General features: G+C 43.7%; 1 protein-coding gene across 2 annotated transcripts; it reads left to right on the top strand.

The window, feature by feature from the left end:
- Window positions 1-9,162: 9,162 nt before the first annotated feature.
- VMA21 (vacuolar ATPase assembly factor VMA21) lies at window positions 9,163-21,924 on the top strand. Of its 2 annotated transcripts, XM_081042617.1 has the most exons (4): window positions 9,163-9,341; window positions 9,468-9,756; window positions 17,459-17,568; window positions 18,154-21,924. In XM_081042617.1, exons 2-4 carry the CDS (start codon window positions 9,647-9,649, stop codon window positions 18,294-18,296), a joined length of 363 nt encoding a protein of 120 aa, XP_080898743.1. In that variant the 5' UTR covers window positions 9,163-9,341; window positions 9,468-9,646; the 3' UTR covers window positions 18,297-21,924. The 2 variants fall into 2 exon arrangements, with proteins under 2 accessions (XP_080898743.1, XP_080898744.1); XM_081042618.1 differs by lacking the exons at window positions 9,163-9,341; window positions 9,468-9,756 and adding an exon at window positions 9,857-10,052.
- Window positions 21,925-22,727: the final 803 nt, after the last annotated feature.

Raw genomic sequence — 22,727 nt, 5'->3', positions numbered from 1 at the left:
AGAGGACTCTCACAAGAAACCCTGCCCTCAGAATACACCACGATATTATAGGTCTTTCTGCAGTCATTCCCCTGAGAAACCCAGCAAAGAATCTCTGAACCACTCCCCCCACACCGCCCCAGCAAAACCTTCTGTACTTCATGCATCATTAAAAATTCAGGGCATTCCCAGTCTGTTCCACCAACCTTCTCGGGTAAGAGGAAGGCCACCTGAGGAAAATATTGATGCGGGTCCCATGGGGTGGCAAGACTGAGCCAAGCTTCCCTTATCAGCTAAGATCTCTGAAGGGCTTTGGCTCCCACAGCCGCTTCTGTGCCAGCTGCAAGTGTCATGTTTGCTCTGCAGAGGTGCAGCAGCTGCCAGAAGTGGCCACAAGGGTTTATGCTGATGTGCTGGCCAAGGCCCCAGGGCCTCTCCCGCTTCAGTGCCTTCTCCAACTCAACAGCCAACCGCTTCTCACCCTCAAGGCAGCAGCTGGTCTCTGAGAGTTTTCTCTCCAAGGATCTCCTGTCCCAGAAAGACGCTCCTGAGCACATGCAACCTTGGGTGCCTTAGCAAGTGTTGGAAAGACTGTGAATGGCTAGCCCGAAGCTGCAGGTTCAAGCTTATGCAGTCAACATACAGGTCTCTCGGTGAGGCCCATAGTGACCATCACATGTAAAATCACAGCCCCCACCCACCTACTCCCAACTTCCCTTCCCTGCTCTCCCCCGCCATCAGTTGTCACGTCCTAGCATGCTTTCCTTGGCTGTGGCTGTTGATTGTCCACCTCCCTCCACTAGGATTTAAGCTCAATAAGAGCAAAGAGTTTTGTCAGTGTTGTTCACTGGCGTGTATATCCACAGTGCCGGAAATCATCACCAATGCCTATGTAGAGCTTGTTAGGTGCCGAGCACTGTTTGAAGCACTTGGTATCAATTAAATCAAGGGCCTGTAAGGAAAATACTATGATGATCCCATTTTACAGATAAAGAAACTGAGGCACAGAAAAGTTAAGTAGTCCAAGATCACATAACTGGTACGTGACAGAATTGGGATTTGAACCCTGGCTTACCCTTAACCACTAGGGTATACCACCAAAAGCAAAACTGTCTTGCACACAGTAGGCATTCCATAAGTGCATAAATGAGCGAATCAATGGGTGGAACTGGGAAGCGTCCCCCCTCATGTGTGAAATCTGGTCTGCTATTCTACCACCACCACTACCAGCAGCATCCCCACTGTGTCTCTGCCCAGGAAGCCCTCAGGACAATAAAACCTTCCTCCCTCTCTCCTTTCTTCCCTCCCTGCCTCCTTCCTTTTCTCTTGCCTTCATTTCTTCTCCCTGCCTCCCTCCCTCCCTCCTTCCCTCCTTCCCTCCCTTTTTCCTCACCTTCATTCCTTTCCCCTTCCTCCATTCTTTCCATTTCTTCCTCTCTGCTTTTCCTCTGGGCGATGCTGGAGAGGGAGGGCTGCTTTCTGTAGGGGTGCGGCTAGGCAGCAAGCCCCCTCCTCAGTCATTCTTTCCTCTGGGCATTCGACTGGGCCATAAATGCTCTCTGAGTACCTGTAATGCCAGAGTCTAGAGGAGCCCCAAATATGTGTGAGCTCAATCAATGGACGACAGGAGGGAAGGTCTGGGTGAGGGAGAGAGACACAATGCACCACCACTGATATTAAGCAGTCCGAGATGAGCACTAAAGAAAAGGAAAACTGGGGTCGTGGGGATGAAGATGTAGGGTTTGGACATTTACACTGCTTCATGGAAGGGGTGGCATTTTGGCTGAACTATTAAGTAGGGTGGGATTCCAAAAGACACCAGTGAGAAGTGTTTTCCAAGGGAAGGGAAAATTAGGGAGCCAAGAAGGCCGTTGGAATTGTAAATTTGGGACAAGACGTCCCCAGAAGGGTTGCTCCCCAGGGTAGAGACCAGGCTCTGTGGGCCCATGTGGCAGACCTGTAGGACCGGTTCAGTGTTCATTAGCACCCTCTTCTACAGGGATGATGTCTTTCCTTGAGCTTCCATGTCACACCTGAGGGAGGTAAGGGTGGGTGTTCTTAGTCATGTCATATCACAGGGACCCACAGGGTGATCTTGCCCAACTGGACATCCCTCCTTTTTTCTTTCCCTCCCGCTTTCCTGCTCTCTCCCTTTCTGGCCCCACAGTCTCATTTCCAGCTCCTAACTGTACAGCTTTCTTACCTCCAGCCACCCCTTCATCTAACTTGGGCCCTGCTGTCTCGCCTAGGTGGTGGCGAAAGCTGATTTCTCAGCCCGCTGTGCCATTGCCTTGTTTGGCCCACTGTCAAACAGGCAGGGAGCAAGGCCCTGCTATGTTCCTACCATGTGCCAGGCCTTGGGCCAGGGAAGGCACTCCTCTCATCCCCTCGGCTGGTGCCTCAGCTTTGCCATCTGGGACATGAAAGGGTTGGATTCTGTGATCTTGAGAGTTCCTTCCAGCTGCAACAGGCTAGGAGAGTATTTGAATGCCCTCCTTTTGAAGCTCCAATTTTTGTAGGAAAATGATTACCATAAAAACGTTTCCAGGTTGGTGCGCTGGCTTCTGTCAGGGCCTCACTGTTTGACAACTGCTGTGCAGACTTAAGTGATATTTACACACAAAAATGTTTGACTGTGGGACGCCATCATTACCCTAGTGTCAGGGGCCAAAGATAACACCCCATTACAGGCCTTCCCTGTTAGATGAAGAAAAAAAGATTCATTCACTCGTTCAGCTAAGCCCAACTGTGTACACAAATCTGTACTAGGTGCTATAAAAAATATGCCTGATCTCACCACGGCTTGGAGAAGACAAAAATCATCCGATTTGGGGAGGAAGGGACTAGTTGTTGAAGAGTCACTCCTTTTCCACTTCCACCCCCACCCCAGGGGTCCCACCAAGGGGGCAGATGCATTCCTCCAGCAGCAGTGACAGTCTAACAGGAAGAAAGCCATCCTTTAGAATGAGAGGAAGCACACTTTCCATGGCTTCTGTCCTTGGATCCTAGTTTTCCAGCTAGCTCCCTTTGCTTTGTGCTCACTACTCATTTCACCTCCCTTTCTGGTGAAAGACCTTCAAACATCTGAAGACAGAGCTTTTCTAGGTTTTCTCTTCCTTAGGCTACGTAGCCTGTTTCTGCAGTCACTCCTCAGGTGACTCTGTTTGTGGGGCTTGGTGTCCACCATACTCTCTCTGCTCCCGTTTCTTCCAAACAGCTTTCTGTATTTCCTCCTGGAAATCTTTCTCTTGCAGCAGATCACAAAGTTGCCAGTGGAACAGAGACGACCCCAGGGGTTGCATTGGGTTTGTAAAGTGGGAAGAGATGCCTTGGCTCTTAGAGAAGAATGTATGCTCTCAAATACAGATAATTCTACTACTGCCACCTTTCTTCACTTATCCCAGAACAGCCATTAGAGATTCCTCTAGTCCCACCCACATCTAGTTCTGACAGGGACAGATAGGGAAGTGACGAGGCTTGCTCAAGAGCACACAGGAGTCCCAGAAAGAGTCACCCCTGGTCCCCAGATATTTTTATCCCCAGTCCAGTTCTCTTTCCCCCGTGCCACATCATGAGTTTGCAGTTCATCAAGTGACTACTACACCCACTTGGTCATCAGATCCTCATAACAAGCCATTTCCAGATGAGTTAAACAAAGGCCCACAAAGGGACATTGACCTATCTGTGGTCCTACAGTTAGGAAGTGGTGGAGGAACCCAGATTCAAGGCTAGGCCTTCAGCTCCAAGTCTTGCTCTTTCCACCATAACCCAGCTGTTTCCCCACTAGGTCTTATGTGTCTGCCCCATGGACACATAGGTGAGATGCCACAGTGATCAATACGGGGACATACATTTAGCTTTAAAACTCCACTGGGGATTGGACAGAGAAGACTTGGCAGTGCGTCCATAGAGAAGATTTTGGGGGGTGGGGATTGTTGAGAGATGAACACGTTACAGCCATGAGACGAGGTCATCAACAAGTGTTGGCAAGGTTAACAGAGGCCTGAATCCAGAACAGGGGAGGGGATAGTTAGGCTGATCTCTGCCACTGACAGGCTATTTATGGAGGCAAGGAAGACAAGTTGGCTGTCTTGGAGGCACTGAGTTCCTTGTTTCTGGAGGGGGGATAGAGGCTGAATGAGCACTTGGCAGTTAGCAACTCTAGGAAGGATTTCTTGCGTGATGGTGTGAGCCTCCAATGCCCCACTCATTCCTAGGGCAACACTAGCTCTAACTCACTTGGTGGGGCTCAGGACCTTTTTGAGAGGAGAGATAGGGAATGGTGGCTGTCTTGGCTGGGCCCTGAGACATGTGAAATACCAGATGCCAGTGCTGTGTGTCCAAAGGAAGCATAAGGCACCAAAGTGAAGGTGATGTTGTCAAGGTAACGTGGGTGGTGCATGGCTGCCAGGCGGCCTTCTTGACACAGAACTTTCCGGCAAAAAACTTTTAACTACTGTTCTCCTACAGTCACATCTCAGCCTGATCTGGAATCAGAGGACAGAGCACATGATTCCCAAAAGAGCAGCTATTTTATGGCGCAAACTTTGGCCTTTTTGGTTAACAAAGGGCTAGGACGGCCTATCTGGACCGGCCCCTCCAGGAAGCTGGTTCCTCTCTCATGCCCTCTCGCCTTCCTCAGGCCTGAATCATGGAAAAAGAAGGAAAAACGGAGAACAGGAAAAAAACGAAAACCAATCCAAGACAAAACTTAATGCTCTTTCGCACTGCAATGCTGCTAGAACTTTGGGTTTTCCCCTGGATTTCTCTTGCTCACGTACTCATTCGTCAACTGTGTATTAATTTTTTAAAAAATTTATTGGGGTGACAATTGTTAGTGAAATCTGTGTAACTGTGTATTAATTTTATTCAAGGAATATTGGTAGTGCAGCTCCCGTTGGGCGTGCCAGCCTCCAAAGAACGTGGGTACTTGTGGACCGAGATTTCGCCCAGAGCTCCTGCTGGGAGGTGGGGCGCACAGACCACGTGGGTCCACGCTGCGACCCCATCAGGAGGGAAAGAAGATCTGCTTCCGCTTGGTGCAGGACAAGCCTTCGGACTTATCAGAGCCGCCGGAGCTGGAGGCGGGCCACGCTCAGCCTACGTACGCCCCACCCACTTGGCTCGAGTGGAAGACCGCGTGGACGCTGGACCCCGAGGTCTTGGGTGCTGGCAGGTAAGCTCCGCTGTGGGCCGTGTTTTTGAACCTCAGGGTCTGGGCTAGACTGGGTCTCACTTTCCGGGCGCTTGTATTGCTTCTTCGATCAACTTTGGTCACAAGCGCCTCCTCTGCGCCTGGTCCTGAGCACAACGTATGTATATTTTGGGGTGTGACCCTATCAAATCAATCCTCAAGGTTTCCTTAGCCAGTGAGTGACCCCCTTCCCGTAGCATAGTTTGCTGTGGCAAGCCCATCTGGAAAGCACTTGGGCGAGGATCCTTCACCCTGATGTTACCAACTGGGCCCCTGGCACCCCTCCTGGGCCAGCGTTTCTCTCACAGTAACAAACCCCGTAATGTGCAGGGGATGCGAGACCCGAGGCTGACCCTGCACCATGCCGCCGGGCAGGTGGTGGGGCCTATTTCACTGCTCCCCAGCACCTAGTTTTGCTTTGCCAGAAGGTCCTCGAGTTCTACTTAGTGCACTGCAGGCCTCAACTCCTAAGCTTCAGATCTTGTAGAGCCAGGTGGATGAGAACAATCCTCAGCCCTGGACCCCAAGCATTTCTGACTCCATTAGCAAGTCCTTTCAGTAGCTCTAGGACCCCAGCTTAGCTCTCCTGCAGATAGAGCTGGGAAAGGTAGCCTGACGTAAGTTTTAGGGAAATGGTTGAGAGTCAGAAGATAAGGGGCGCTGTGAGGTCTTCACCCAACTTCAAAATTGTCCTCAGTCTCAGTTTCTCCACCTATGAAGTGGTGATGGTATATAAATTGTAGGGATCGTGAATAGGCCCTGTAAATGAAGGACCGGACACGTGTTGGGCAATGGTGTTGGTCAGAGGCCGGTGGAGATGAAATAATGAAAGGAGGCAGACGGGATTCAAGGAAAAATTCTCATCCTTCAGTAAAGCTTGCATTTCATTGCCCAGGGAGTCCTGTCAGAGGAGGTTTTTTACAAAAATAACCCCCAGCCAAAACTCATTCTTTTTTTCTAGAAGTGGAACTAAGTTTTTTCACCAGGGGGCATATTTTACCAATTTGTATTTTTTAGGAAAAAAAGACATCCTGTCCCACATTATAAAGAAGTCAGAGTATCTTTCTCTCTCTCTCTCTCTCTCTCTCTCTCTCTCTCTCTCTCTCTCTCTCTCTCTCTTTCTCTCTCTCTCTCTCTCTGCATGAGTTTTGTGATTGTATGGTTTCTATTTTTTGTATGGATTTTTTTTTGTATGGATTTTTTGTATGGATTGTATGGATTCTATTTTCCTCATGGCTTACTTTTTTATACGCCAGGCTGTGCAAGCATCAGCTTCAGAAAGTACCATTTGGTGTTTCAAGCATGGCCGTTCCCATCCAATCCCATGGCCAGCCACCCAGAGGGTGACCAGGGGTGGGGTGGGGGGGTAGGGGATTTATTGTTTTGTGAGTCAGTAAAGCAAATTGGGGGTGTTGCCAAACTCGACTTTGGGTGTACACTTTCCATGTCATTGGGTTTATAGTACTGAGGTTTAAAGCAATACAGTGAAGAAAACACTAGACTGAGTTAGGAACTCTAAATTCTTGAATCCTGTCATTGATCCAGTGAATTTGGGGCAAGTCGCTTCCCATCCTTAACTTTCAGTTTTCTCAACTAAAATGAAAGGGCCAGACTGGAGCTCTTTCCATCTGAGAATCATTTTCTGATTCTCAAAGGAGAAAGGGAGGCACCATTTAAGGTTGCCTGACATGCCATTTCATTCCCATGGCAACAGCTCTGTTTGGGTTTCACTGGCCTCTAGTTCTTTAGCAGCTGCTGCAGGTAGGAGGTTTCAGGACTTTGTTGAGGGATCAGAGTGCTGGCTAATTTCTTTCTTTCTCTTAACAGCTTCTGAACTTACTCTAAAAGTTCTATCTCCACCTCTGTGAGCTCACAGTAAATGTGGGTAGTGTAGAAGTCAGCAAGAAAAAGAGATATGAGAGCTTTAGTTTATAAAAAAACAAACACTAATATATAAATGAGATTAGCCAGGCATTTTGACCCATGTCAGATCTCATTTATGAATGGTTCTTGTCTAAATTATCACGAAACTTGCCACACAGGCTGCTAATGTGAGAGTATCAAACTGTTAGCCTGGGGATGAGGTAGGCCCCACTAGGTAAGTGTGTGACTTCTGGCAAGTCCCTTCCTTTTCCAGGACATGGTTTCCTCATCTGTACAAGGAGGAGTTTAGACTACCGTTATGGACTGAATTGTGTCCTACGTCGAAGTCCTAACCCCCAGTACCTCAGAATGTGACCTTATTTAGAAATAGGGTCATTATAGATGTAATTAGTTAAGATGAGGGCATGCTGGAATCGGGTAGGCCCCTAATCCAATGATTGGCATCTTATAAAAAAGGAGAAATCTGGATACAGATACAGACACAGGGAGTGCACACTGGTGATAGAAATGCAGAGAACGGGGATGCTTCTATAAATCAAGGTTCACCCAAGATTGGCAGCAAATCACTTGAAGCTAGGTGAGAGGCACAGAACAGATTCTCCCTCATCATCCTCAGAAGGAACCAATTCTGCCAACATCTGGATCTCAGACTTCTAGCCTCCAGAACTGTGTGATAATACATTTGTGTTGTTTAAGCCACTCAGTTTATGGTAGTTTGTTAAGGTAGCCCTAGCAAGCTAATACAACTGCATCAGTGGTTCCCAATATTTTCTCTACAAAGAACCCTTTTGCTTTTTGTCCACAATTGATTTCTTTAACAAATATTTACTGAGCACCTACTATATATTAGGCCCTTATTCTAGGCATTGGAGATACACAAAGTCGCAAAGCAAAGGTCCCTCCTCTTGTCTTCATTCTATGTTTTAAAAGATTTAGCCAGCCAACTATATGATGGTTTATTTTGGTTTAGTAATATGTGTATTTTCTCATGTGATAACCTGGATTACCTCATTAATGTAATATAATTAGTGCCAAAAATCAAAGAAAGGTGATGTTTTAAGTAGCTGTTGATCCTTTATAGCAAGTAAATACATCCAATTCATTTTTCAAAAATATATTGAAACTTGTTCTCAGAACCCCCATTACTACATCTATGGATCCCTGGGGGGTTCAGGGACATTATTACAGGGTGATTAGCTAGAGCAGAGATCAGCCAACATTTCCTGCCAAGGGCCAGATAGTGAACATTCTAGGCTTTGTGGACCATAGAGTCTTTGTCACAACTACTCAACACTGTCGCTGTTATAGTGTGGAAGCAGCTGTAAATGATACAAACAAGCATGGCTGAGTTCCCATAAAATTTTATTTATGGACACTGAAATCTGAATTTCACATAATTTTCATGTGTGGCAATGTCCTGTTCTTTTATTTTTTATTTTTTTAAAAAAACATTTAAAAATGGGAAAACCATTCTTAACTCATGGGCTATGGAAAAACGGGTGGCTAGGCAGACTGACTGTATGTATTTGGCCGACTGGCCACAGTTTGCCAACCCCAGAGCTAGAGTTTCTCGAATTCTGCCCTAGTTCTGGCATTACTGTGTTTCCCCGAAAATAAGACCTAGCCGGACCATCAGCTAGAATGCGTGTTTTGGAGCAAAAATTAATATGACTGGGTCTTATTTTACTATAATATAATAATACTTACATAAGACCGGGTCTTATATTAATTTTTGCTCCAAAAGACACATTAGAGTTGATGTTCCGGCTAGGTCTTATTTTTTGGGAAACACGGTAGGTGGTTCTTATCCCTCTAAGGGTCTAGAAGAGGCCCAGAAAGGGATTATTAAGTTTGAACTCAAATCCAGGCTTCCTGCTGCCCAGTCTAGAGCCCTTAACACCACTCTAAGCTGCTGATTTAGTTATGATTTCAGATGTGGTCTGTGTCCATGTGGTGCAGAAAATAGATATGTGGTCAGTGGCCCTTTCCAGGAGTTGACCATGTAAGGGCTGTCCTATTCGCAGCCAGTGACAACCTAATTTTGACAAGCCTGACCCTAGGCTTACGCACCCTTTTTGTTTATACCTCTTGGGTTGTGCAGGCCCAGGAGGCCCATCTGTCCCTTACTATTTGAGTCCCTGTTGTCTCATTGGCGGCTTTCTGGGCAGATGCAAAATATGTTTTTAACTTTAAGTGGAAGTTGGGGTCACCGGCATCGAGCCGGGAAGTCATTCTCAGCAAGGGCTCTTCCAGCCCTGACATTCTGTAGCTTTACGGGGCTCCGGTGAGTGTTAAACTAACTCCTCCCTGCTTCCCAAGGCTGGACATTCACTGCGGACATAATTAATGACGCATTTGCTCAAGGGCTGGGTAATAATATGTACTGCTTTTTCTGTTGTTGTTGTCGTAGGAAACCGCGTGGTTGCCTAGCACCACATTCGTCTGCCTGGTCGTCCTTCCTCTGGGCTCAACAGCTCCGGTCGCCTCGCAACCACAGCTCGACGACAGGTGCTGGGACAGTGACAGAAGGTATTCGCCTGCACTCGGGGGGGCGGCAGCAGCACCACCAAGCAACCGCTCTGAAAAACCATGCTGAGAGGCAAGTCCCGGCTCAACGTGGCATGGCTAGGCAACTCGCCCGGGCTACTCCTAGAGCGCAGGAGGACCCTGCCAGAACGCATGCCGCGCTGCCCCGGCCGGTAAGTCACGTGAACGTCCGCGCCCGCCACAGTTACGTCACCACGGCGCGCCGCGTCTGCGCCTGCTGCAGCTAGCGTCACTGCGGCGCGGCGCGCCTGCGCGCTGCGTTCCGTCGCCCGGCGTTCGCCGGCGTTTGCCGGCACTTCCGGAGTGGCCTCCCCGAACCGGTTGGCCGTCGAGCCAACTGAGCGCGGTCGCCGAACCTAGCCCGCCTCCGAGGATCTGCTGCGGGCGGCGACGCCATGGAGCGCCTTGATAAAGCGGCGCTGAACGCGCTGCAGCCGCCCGATGTCAGGTAGTCCCGACAAGGGCCTGGGCCGGGCAGGGGCCGGGACCGCGAGACGGGGCGGCCGGGGTCTGGAGCGGTGCATGGGGGAAGGCCTGCGATGGGCGTGACGTCTCGACCTGTAGGGTGGGCGAGCGGGGAAGCAAAATGGGACCTACGGTGTCTGCACACCAAGTCCCTGGCCCTTTGCTCGGGATCAAGGGACCTGGGGGTCATGGTAAATAGCTTGGCGGGCCAACGGCTCATGCTTGTGCCCTAGCACTTCCTCTCGCTGTCTATATTAGGATTTGCTGTCTGCAGTCTTCACTGTGGGGTGAGCTCCCTGAGGACAGGAATCCGGTGGTCTCCATCTCCGTGTCCCCTACAGGGCCTTCATCGTCGGGGTTTAATAAGTGTTTGCTGTATGAATGAACAAATGGAAGGGAGTAGGGGCTGTCTCCCTGGTATGAGTTGCTTGCCTTGGGGAGTCACTAGGATGCGGCCTGGTGGCTGAGCATAAGGAATCAGGAGAGAGCAGCTTCTGGCCCACTAGCCTAGTCAAGAATACCTCCGTAGCCAAGAGATTGGGAAGGAATTTAGCTACCATTTGGTGATGACACACTGTGAGCCAAGCTCAATTTAGGCACTTTATTGCAGATATTATCAGAATTAAGAAAAGTGCTTAGTTTCCTGATTTCAAGAAAGATGAAGTTGACTCAGGATAAGTGACTTGCCTAATATCACAGGCCACACAGTAAGTGCTGAAGCTGGCATTTGACCAAGTCCACTGACTCCAAATCCCGTGATCTTTGGAGCTTGTGCTCTTTTTCTCTCTCTCACAATGTCAGCATAGCTTTTTTGTTTTGTTTTAATTACTGTTTACTAGTGAGGATTCCAACAGGTGTTTTCACTAAGTACACTTAGAATACAGTCTAGCCCTCTAGACTGATTTTCGGGTTTCCTGGTGGAATTTGCAGTGAAATCTACTTGGAGTGGAAGTCTTCTTTGCCATGAAAGGGAACGTGGTAAGCAGATATGCTTAGTGTTTGCTGCAGAAGTTTATATGAAGTGGGTAAACTCTAGGTGGTTTTAGGAGTGGGGCACAGTACGGTGGATCCTGAATTATTTCTTTTGTGTGAGGCCAGCTTTAATTCTGGACTTCCCCATTCTTCATTTCTAACAAGCCTCAGTAACGGCCAATCATAGATGCATACTAGAAATCAATTGAATGCCATCAGTTGCTTTGTTTTAGAATAAATCACTGGTTGTACCCAAGCTGGCTTGTGCAAGCAGAACTGCCAGCTGCCGTGGGCTGTGGCTGGAGGCCAAGGAGAAAATGTCCTGTAAACACTAGAGGAAGTTGGCTAGTTTTCAAAAGTAGGTATGCTTAACTTTATACTTATAGTCCCATATTTGTGAGGTCACAACCCAGAATAAAAGTCAAAATTTCAGAGCTTAAGGTAAGAGAAATGAGAAGGAGTTGAACATAAGATACAAATTGTTAAGATGTGTCCTATGTAGAGTGTGTGGGGTTAGAAGTTAACATGGGTGGTGGGATCAGAAATGATTTGTTTGCTTTAAAATATTTTTATGGTATTATGCTTTCTTTAATAATAAACTTTTGTCAAAGTGAGGCCAGAGAATAGATATTCAAGAGAGGGACCCTAAAGAACAAGAGAACCAGTTAACCCACCCTTTCTCTAGGTTCTCAAGCTTTATTTCTTTATCAGGTTAAATAATCTGAACTTTATGTCCCTAAAACACATTCTTTACCCATAGAAACACCCTGAAAGTCAAGGTTTTTGTGGGGGTCCACAGAAAAAGTGGCCAAATACGGACTTTTTATAGAACTACGCAGACACTCATATTCTTCATGAAGATTACATACTAAATTCCTCTAAAAATTTACTACAAGAAAACAGTTTAAGGGGGCTCATGTATCTTAGATGAGAACTGTATAGGTCAGTGATCACCAAAGTTTAAATGCTAAAATGTTAAATGTTAAAAGGTGATCCATTGAAATATGGAGAGAAAATATTAGAACTTGTACATAAATTTATTTTTAACCTTATTCTTTTAAGTATTTTTGCATATATTTTATATTTTAAAGAATGTATTAGTAATATGTGTATAGATAATTTATTTAAAATCATCAAAATGCCTATATGGGGGTTACGTGCTCAAAACTTTTATTTAAAGTCAAAAAACTTTATTACAGTCAAAAAACTGCAGATAATTGGTATAAACTTGAGATGTGCCCTTCCTTTTTGGGCTGCCAGAAACCCCGCAGTGAATTGTGTTCACAGTTTTAAGAACTCCTTTGCTTGGTTTTCTAGGGATACAGAGATGTGCAGGACTATCTAAGAAGGAAGCTGTCACATGAAGTGCTGCAATAACGTGTATGAACAAAGTGTGATTGGATCCCAGAGCAATGACTTTCCCGGGTGTAATCAGGAAAGGTGCCTGGAGGAGAGGCTATTTTGGGGGGACCTTGAAAGCTGGGCTGTCTCCTGCCTAAAGATATAGATAAAAACTGGAGCCTCTAGCTGAGGATTATGGGAGTTAAGTTCAAGTGTTGACTATGAGAATAAAGTTAGAAGTGTGTTAAGGTAGTCTGAGGATGGTTAGATTTAAGGGAAAAAAGAACCTTAAACTAATGATTAAAGCTGTAGGGTTCGGCTTTTAAAATGTATCAGGTGTGTGTATGAGGTATGTATATGTTCAGGCTTGCTGGAAGCTTACTGCAGTTTCAGTTTCAGTAGTGTTGCTCATTTGTAACAATGCATAGGACCAATGCTAATATTTTGAAAATGGAAAAACATTTTTTTTTCCATTTTACATCAGGGCTTAGCAGAGTTTTTCTGGAAAGGGTCAGGTAGTAAATATTTTCAGTTTTGCAGGCAATGGGGTCTACTACTCAGCTCTGCCTTTGTAGCTCCAAAGCAGTCTTAGATGATACATAAACAAATGGGTGTGGCTGTATAGCAATTATACTTTATTTACAGAAATAGTCTCCGCGCCCTGAGGCCTTATTTTGCAGCCCCCTGACATAATACATCATAATTTGACTTGTTCATTTGTCACATGAATATTTTTCTGAACAGTTGTCAAAATTGTTTTTAAGGTCTCCATAAATTGATGTACATGATTTGTGAAATCATTTTCCTGTTGGACATTTTTATGTTACCCAGTTTGTGCTATCATATTCATCTTTCTGTGTGTGTGGCAAGACATTTATATAACTTAGGAAGTGATCCCCTGATGAATACCCACCTGGCGTTATACATAGTTATTACCACATTCACTATATTCCCTATCTTTACATCCCTACGACTATTTTATAACTACCAATTTGTATTTCTTAATCCCTTCACCTTTTCTACCCTGCCCCCAACCCCCTTCCCATCTGTCACCCTGATAGATCTAATACCCATCTGACACCATGCATAGTTATTACAATATTATGAACTATATCTCTTATGCTGTACTTTACATCCCCACGACTACTGTATAACAACCAATTTGTACTTCTTAATCCCTTCCCCCTTTTCACCCATTCCCAACCCTTCTCCCATCTGGCAACCATCGAACTGTTCTCTGAATCTGTGAGTTTCTGTTTTTGTTGTTGTTGTTGTTTTGTTTTGTGTGTGTGTGTGTGTGTGTTTGTTTGTTTTTTAAGGAGGGTGCAGCTCACAGTGGCCCAGGCAGGGATCCAACCGGCAACCTTGGTGTTATTAGCACTATGCTCTAACCAACTGAGCCAACCGCCACCCCAAGTTTGTTTCTGTTTTGTTTATTTTGCTCCGTAGAGTCCATTTATAAGTGAAATCATATGACATTTGTCTTTTGCTGTCTGACTTACTGCACTCAACATAATACCCTCTAGGTCCATCTATGCTGTCAAAGATGGCAAGATTTCATTCTTTTTTTATGGCTGAGTAATACACCATTATATATATATATGTACCACCTCTTTTTTATCCATTTAGGGACACCCGTGTTGCCTTCATATCTTGGCTATTGTAAATAATGCTTTAGTGAACATGTGGATGAGCACGTCCCCACGAAGTAGCATTTTGGGTTTCTTCGGGTAAATACCTAGAAGTGGGATTACTAGGTCCTTTGTCTCATGTTATAGTCTTTGTTTTGAAGTCTATTTTGTCTGGTATAAGTATTGCTACCCCAGCTGTTTATTTTTTTTATTTTTTCATTTTCATGAAATGTCTTTTTCCATCCCTTTACTTTCAGTCTATATCTGTCTTTCGATCTGAAGTGAGTCTCTTGTAAGCAGCATATTGAAAGGCCTTGTTTTCTTATCCATTCAGCTCTCCTGTCTTTTGATTGGAGCACTTAATCCATTTCCATTGAAAGTAGTTGTTGATAGGTATGTACTTAATTGCCTTTTTATTATTCATATTTTTATTTTGTGTGTGTGTGTGTGTGTTAAAGAAGTCCCTCTAAGAGTCCTTGTAATACTGGTTTGACGGTGATGAACTCCTTCAGCTTTTTCTTGTCTGGGAAGCTCCTATCTGTCCTTTAATTCTAAATGACAGACTTGATGGGTAGAGTAATCTTGGTTGTACATCTTTGCTTTTCATTACTTTAAATATTTTGTGCCAATCCGTTCTGGCCTGCAAAGTTTCTGTTGAGAAATCAGCTGACATTCTTCTGGGGGCTCCCTTGTGGGTAACTAACTGCTTTTCTCTTGCTGCTTTTAGGATTCTCTCTTTGTCCTTAACCTTTGCCATTTTAATTATGATATGTCTTGCTGTGGGCCTGTTTGACTTCATCTTGTTTGGGACACTCTGTGCTTTCTGGGCTTGTATGTCTATTTCCTTTGCCAGATTAGGGAAGTTCTCCATCATTTTTTCTTCAAATAGGTTTTCAGTTCCTTGGTCTCTTTTCCTTTTGGTACCCCTATAATGCGAATGTTGGTATGCGTGATGTTGCTGCAGAGGTCCCCTAAACTCTCCTCATTTTTTTGTTTTGGATTCTTTGTTCTTTTTGCTGTTCTGATTGGGTGTTTTCTGCTATCTTCTAAATCACTGATTTGATCCTCTGCTTCATCTAATCTGTTGATTCTCTGTAATCTTCATTTCAGTTATTGTATTCTTTATTTCTGACTGGTTCTTTTTTATGTTTCCTATCTCTTTGTTGAAGTTCTCCCTGAGATCATTGAGCATCCTTATAACCAGTGTTTGGAACTCTGAGTCTGGTAGATTGCTTGTCTCCATTTTGTTTAATTCTTTTTCTAGAGCTATGTTCTGTCCTTTTATTTGGGACATGTTTGTCTCCCCATTTGGCTGCCTCCCTGTGTTTGTTTCTATGTATTAGTTAGGGCTGCTGTGTCTTCTGGTCTTAGAAGAGTGGCCTCATGTAGTAGGTGTGCTATGGGGCTCAGTGGTGCAGTCCTTCTGGTCACCTGAGTTGTGCACTCCAGGTGTGTCCTTTGTGTGAGTTGTGTGTACCCTCCTCTTATAGTTGAGCCTTGGTTGCTGTTTGCATGTCAGTGGGAAGTATTGACCCTTGAGGGTTCAATGGTTGTGAGGACCAGCTGTGACTACAGTGGAGTAGCTGTGGTGCAGGGGCTGACACTATAGAACAGGATCTGCCTCAGCAGGACTCTGGGGCCTGCCTAATCTGTCCCTTGGGTGTGTCATCCTTGGTGGTGGCTGGCTAATGTTCCAGCTCATTTCAGTGCTGGCCACTGGGATCTCCAGCCCCAGGACCACCTGGGAGGGGACCTGCTGCAGGTCAAGTTCAGCCACAGCCCGTGCTCTACTCAGGGCCACCTGGCAGGAGCCATAAAGAAATCTACAGATGGTCGCCGCCTGTGCCATGCTTGGAAGTGCTTCGAGAGGCCAAGCTGTGAACCACGGCCGGCTGCTACTAGTGCCGGGCTTAGGGTTGCCCAACCAGAGGTATTAGGACATGCTCAAGCCAGATGCTGCTTGTCTGGGTTCTGCGAACCTTTGAGAGACCTTAGGAAAGTCAGCATGAGCCAAAGCATGCGGTTTGTACAAAAAAGCCACTGGCGGCTTGGTTGTGCCCGAAAGTTGGGACTCAGTCACCAGGGCGTGGCGAACCAGTGGCGTCAGCCAGCTTGATGGAGACTCAGATATGGTGGCCACTTGCGTCTGCAGGTGAGGAGAGGGGAGGGCTCAACAAAGAAACAGTGGATTCTACCAGATCTTCCGTCTGGGAGACCATGGCTCCTCCAGCCCTCACCTTGTAGCCAGACAACTCAGTTTTTCCCGTCCCTGTCACCTCTCCAACTGGAGCTCAGAGCAGTGATTCCATCAGTGAGTAAGTCCATGTGTGGTCCCTTTAAGAGGAGCGCCTGGGACTCCAGCCGCCTTCCGTCTCACTGAGCCACAATCTCCGCTGGTTTTCACAGCCAGAAATTATGGGGACTTTTCTCCCCATCACTGTAATCCTGGGCTGGTGATCCTGGTGTGGCGCTGGGACCCCTCGCTCCTCGGGGGGACTTCCACAGCTGAGATATCCCTCCTGATATTTAATGGTCACATGTGGGTGTGAGACTAGCCCGTTCCACGTTGCTGCCCCTCCTACCAGTCTTCCGGTGGCTTCTTCTATATGTCCTTAGTTGTAGGGCTTTGGTTCAGCTAGATTTCAAGTCTCTCTCTGATGGTTGTTGTGTAGGTTAGTTGTAATTTTGATTTGATGCTGAGGGAAGGTAAGCACAGTGTTTACCTACTCCACTGTCTTGACTGGAAGTCATATTAATCTTTATATTAATGTTTTAAATAGCAGTTTATTGAACTTAACTTTTTTTAAGTATATAATTATAAAAACTTGGTTACATTCTTCAGAGTAGTTTTATTGTGTTCTGCAACATGACTTTTTGCATTGTAATATTTCCTTGATTTTAAAACAGTCTGTGAACAAATAGAATTCACAGAAGAGAAAGTGTTTTGGCATCGAACTTTTAATGTATCCGTGTAACGTGAAGGCCATCTAAGTTATAGCTATTTAATTAAAGGAAATGGGAGTAAATTTCCTTCAGCTGCACCCAGATTGTTCTAGGTAGCTTTTTCTTTGGAGATTCTCCTAACTTGTTTGTACTGTGTTAGGCTGGCCACTAATTGTTTTCTGTGTATCTTCTCCCTTGTTACTGCCATTGTAAGTTCTGTAATTACAGTATACATTCACATGGCACATTGGAGATTACAAACCACTTTCACACTTCCTCTCACACCAGATCTGAATGAAAGTCTCCTGGAGATGGGCCTGCAGCTGGGTCTCTAAGATCTTTCGAGTCCCCGACTTTGCTCTTCTTCCTCTGGCCACTGCTTCTAAGGCAGCGGCAGGGTTTCCAAAGTCTTCTCTGTGGGTATTCATAGCATTTGTGGACTTAAGAATGGTTGGAAATGGTTGTGCAGCTGCTGATTTTCTCTTTGCTTACTTTATTCCAGAAATGAAAGTTCATTAGCATCTACCCTGAAGACGCTCCTGTTCTTCACAGCTTTAATGATCACTGTACCTATTGGGTTATATTTCACCACGAAGTCTTATGTTTTTGAAGGTAATCCTAGACCATATTTACTATTTTTATGGACATTTTACTATATTTAAGGTTCTGTGCTTTTATGATCTCTTTATATGTGTAAACTGGGTATTCTTGATTTTGCTTCTTCCACCTGTTTTGCTTTTCAAATATGTTGCTTATGATGAATCTTACTTCATGAAATGAACTTTTTCATCACTCAACTCATAGTTGTTTCAGCTTGACATACTTGTTTGTGATTTTCTGTGAAATAACTTTCAGACCCTTTGTTTTAATATCCTTTGAGAGCCAGAGTTGACTGACATGGGAGGGGGAATTTGGCGGAGTGTACCTTTGGTGGCAGACGTTGGAAGGAAGAGAAAATAAAGTCCCCTTTTTTATGTCAGTCTTTAGATGAAGTGGTAATTATGGTGCTCATTCAAAATAATGGTCGTCATCCATAGAAGGTATTCAGATCTTTAAATGAGTACTTGTTTTATCACCACCCCAACTATTACTTAATTGACTAAGTAAATAAATATATAGCTAATAAAAGTTAGTATGCTTTGTTTCTTATACTTTAACAAATTGTGGAATAAAATGGAAACTTTTTTCTCTTGATAGGCGCCTTTGGGATGTCCGCTAGGGACAGCTATTTTTATGCTGCTATTGTTGCAGTGGTCGCTGTCCACGTGGTGCTGGCCCTCTTTGTCTATGTGGCCTGGAATGAAGGCTCACGACAGTGGCGTGAAGGCAAACAGGATTAAAGTGAACATCACCTTTTGATAGCATTACATTGAGTTGTTTAAATGGTAATGTGTCAGGGATACTGATGGTTCCAATAAAGTTCAAAGAACGTGTTAAAATCGATCTTAAGAAGTCACGTTTGACTAGAGTAAATTTTGATCCTTCTAATACAGTGGTTTGCATCATCAATTTTAACTGTATGAGCCTCTCATGTGCAACTGAGAATTTGGAAAAGTTAAATTGGTTACAAATAAGTATGTTAATTATATATCATTCTGGGAAGAATTTGATTATTTGCAAAAAATGTTTTATAGCACTTTGTCTTTTGGTGGGTTTTCAGTTTTACTTTTCTGGATATATTAAGATGTACACAGCAAAGCAAGTCTGAACTTTATTTTTCATTGGAATGCTTTCCCTAACTGTCATGAACATACATACCAGGTCATTGGGTTTGGGATTGTAAATTCCTATGGAAAGTTGCTTAAATTGTGAAGGCTGGGATTAATCTGAATGTCACTGAGAAATTTCAAGTAAAGTGTAATCCCTAGTCAGTAGGAATCTTTCGTTACATTATTTCATGGGGAAACTAGGCTGAGTTCCACCAATTTTGCACAAACTGGTTACTGAAGGATCTCAATAGCAAAGCAGAGCTAGTTGCCTGGACTCTGGCCAGCTCCCTAAAGGCTCCTTATAGGCCAGCCTGTGCTTTCAGATCAACTCTTTAATAATCTGCTTTGCTCTGTTGATCAACAATGAAGCTTTAGTTACCAGGTTTGTGTAAATTCCCTGTAAATTTGTTTTTCCTACTGTTTTATATAATGTATATGATGGCAATTTACATTTAAATGTTCATTTTTGCATACTTAGGGAGTGTAAACAATCCTGAAAATAGATAGTTTTTATCACCCAGGAAGTATTCTTGGGATTTCTAGTCTGTTCTTTTCAATCAGAGCCTTTAATATCCCAGATACATATAGTTAGATAATCCTTGAGGTCCTTTCTGATAGAAAAAGACCCTGTGGTTTTACTTGACTATTGTTAGTCTGTGTTCTTTCTAGCCACTTAGTACTACTTGTATGCAATCTAAAAGCCCACCCAGAAAAACGCATATTACAACAGGAAGAAAATTTAAATTCCCTGTAATTTTGCCACCTGGAGATAAGCACTGTTTTGGTTTATATCCTGTGTACATTTCTTTAATGCTAGTTCCACACACACTAAAAGTTTGGATTAAGTTTGAATTCTGCCAACTTTACCTGACAGCTAGTTCCATTTTTTTCACGAGTGATTGATTAGTGGCCATTTTCTAAAAAAACCCACATTCTACCTTTACTCTTTTAAGTCAGTATCTCATTGTTCAAGTTACCTGTTATTGCTAATTACTAATGCAATAGCCCTTTCTGTGTTATTAATTTGTTCACCCCCATTTTTAATGTTGTGGAACTGGATTCTTGTTTATAGTTAATGCTGTCTAGAGTTTAAATGTCTTTAAGCAGTTAATCTAAATGTTAAGTGTTTTCTTTAAAAAAAGAAAAAACACTGCAGGTTTAGTATAAAATTGTAGAGTACCCCAATTTGAGTCTGGGGTGCTGTGGTGAATTTCTAGATAGTTCCCTCTTTAGATGCTTTGTTATACTTGGAATTGTTGTCCATGTAGTTTCTTTTTCTATAATGCCAAGGTTTTTCTTGTACTTTCGGGATCTTATGCAGTTTGTAAAATATTAATGTCCAATGTCAGATTATTTTGTTTGATTTCAGACATTTGCTGGGTAAATATTATGGGTATTTTTCTGCACCTACTTAAACCAGGGATTCATGCAAAAGCAGTTGTAATTTCCTCTTGGAAAAAGTACCAAGTGTTTGAAATTTAGAATCGGATGCTAGTGTTGATATTTAGGATTATTACAGTTATAGGTCTCTTTTGAAACTAGTTAATTTTTTCCCGGGGTTTTAACTGTTAACTCGTTAGTTTGCTGCTGTTGAAATAACATGATATTTGACATAGATTTATTTTTTAAGATGTCTCACTGGTTTCCTGTTGCATAGTGTACATACTTTAGGATGTATAGAAAGGAAAGCTACAATTGAGCCCTTACAAATGTTTTAAGGTAGGAATATGTTCACTGTTGTTTGAAAACTGGTTGTAAGAATAACCTCAGCTATGAAATGTAACTTGAAATGTCAGTACAGGCTCCTGATTTAACCCCACTTACTGTAACACATTACCTTCCTCACCTTACCTCCCGTTTTGCCCCCCAGAATATAATCTTTTCCCCCTATTGTGCTGGAAACTGAAAAGTCAGTTGTGGAATGCATCTGATGTCATTAGCTCTTCAAATGGTTATCATTTTACATGTAGCAGCAATGCTCAATTTTGAGTTGTTACTGAGGAAATTTAAACCTTCCATTAAAGAAGCCCATGTTTCATGGGAATCTAAGTGAAATACATTGTAATAATTAGACTGTTTTCATCATAAAAATCTCATTAGCTTTGCCAGAAGAGGATCCTGGTTAACTTACTTGGTATTTATTTTCCATTTTCACATAAATTTTATATATACATCTAGAATACCCATGGAGACGAGTGAAAACAAATAAGGTGTGCCCAGAGAAAGATGAAAGCTGAAGGTGCGTGAAACAAAGGATTGAAATCCTGTTTTAACTGTATCAGTGTGTATTTCTTGTCTCCAGACAAGTTATGTGTGTTTATGTATGCTCAAATGAAGTTGTAGACTCTTGTTGTGCGGCCCCTTTTTATAAATGGTTCGACTATGGCACCAACTTTGTCACTTGTCTTAGGTCAGCAGCGGATTTCTCTGTTGACAAGCACTCTGCACCCTGCACCAGAAAAGTACAACTTAATTAATTCAGACTCGACTCGTGCACATTTAAGATAAATTTTGCAAAAGCTGGGCAGAAGCAGCACATGAATAACTTGACAGGATTTTTTTTCCTCTTCGCAGGGGGAAAGAGTCACCCGAGAAAATAATTTTCAGGGACTTTGGGAACCTAGTAATAAATGCTACATGTAATCAAAATAGCTTAATCTCGTATATATTTATTAAAATAGTTTGGAATTCCTCATCTTACCATCACTCCTGTCCACGCTTTCCTTGCCTGTTTTGTCGTTACATGTACTTGAAAGTAATATCTGCATTCCTTTTAAGATGTTCTACAAGTCGTATTTGTCAGTTACACAGACTAATCTTCCTTTTTCTCAAGTTCAGTGAACTGTCACTGAACAGTAATAATAGCAATAGCTAACAACGTCTGCACAGCACCTTACAGTTGCAAAGAACGTTCACATATTCTTGTTTGAATTTTGCATAGTGAACCTGTTATGAGATGTCTCTTGACATCAATGCTTAAAAGTGTTAGAATGTTTGTCACTAGAGTCGTTGAATGTGCTGTAGTCTTGGATAGAGCCCTGACCAGGGGCAGGCTTTAGATGCGCTATGTGGAAAGCTGTGTGTAATGATCAAAATGGGGGGCTTGAGTTCTTTAGCCACTTGATTCACATTTACTTTTGTTAAGTGATGCTTTTTTTTTTTTACCATTATCTGGATGGGTTTTGTAATCATTGTATTCTAGCCTGTAATTTGTATAAATTTACCATCTGTTGTCATTAAAAAAATGTTCATAATGCCACTTTGATGTGTCCTGATTCAATTAATAGTACCTTTATTAAACTGTTTTTTTACATTTGTTGGCCCCTGTGTTTATACCATGTAGAATATGTACAGAGTTGGCAAGGGTAAGCTTCTATGCAGTAAATGTAGACCACAGATGCTCAAACTGGTGGGGGGCTATCTGGGGTGCTCAGACAGGAAGGGCCGGTTAAACTCCATCCGCGATGGGCTCATCAGAGTTTGTGTGGTAGTGGGGGAAAGAAAGCTCCTTGCCCTGAGGCTTTAAAATTCATTTGGGGATGAAGGGGTTTCAAATACTGCTGAAAGAGAGATTGAGAAATACTCATGGCTCATTAACTGTTGGGGTACTCACTTCGTGGTGATGTCCAGCATGCCACCTCTCATGCCAGTGCTCTTTGTCCTTTGTCTTCTGGCCACCTGTTGATTGTACTCCAGCTTCTTGCGGCGCTTCTCAGGGCTCCAGCTATTTCTTTTAAAATCCTATCCACTACCAAAAAGATTTGAGATATCTTAGTTTCAAAATATACAGATTATATACAGTCACATTCATATACAAAAGTACAGATTATAAAGTATCCTGGGAATGACATTGCAGAAACCTCTGTAATCGCCTTGTAGGATTTACTACCAAGACTTAACCCAGACCGACTGAGTCAGAACCTTTGGGGGTGGGGCCCAGGGATTCATATTTGTTACAGGCCGTGATCCGACACAGCTGGTTTGAAACCTGTTGCTAGAGATTGAGAATTGTGTATATATGTTTTTAATGCTGGACTTGAAGATGTTTCTATAAAGCGAGCC

This window comes from Rhinolophus hipposideros (genome assembly GCF_964194185.1).
Source record: "Rhinolophus hipposideros genome assembly, chromosome: X".
In the NCBI taxonomy this organism is placed as follows: Eukaryota; Metazoa; Chordata; class Mammalia; order Chiroptera; family Rhinolophidae; genus Rhinolophus; species Rhinolophus hipposideros.
This window is presented reverse-complemented; position numbering and strand designations above follow the sequence as displayed.

Bases quoted from the DNA above. Each gene is read 5' to 3' on its own strand.
- VMA21 (XM_081042617.1), top strand. From the start codon at position 9,647: ATGCTGAGAGGCAAGTCCCGGCTCAACGTGGCATGGCTAGGCAACTCG. The intron at 9,757-17,458 runs GTAAGTCACGTG...ACTTTATTCCAG, and splicing joins ATGCCGCGCTGCCCCGGCCG to AAATGAAAGTTCATTAGCAT. The intron at 17,569-18,153 runs GTAATCCTAGAC...TTCTCTTGATAG, and splicing joins GAAGTCTTATGTTTTTGAAG to GCGCCTTTGGGATGTCCGCT.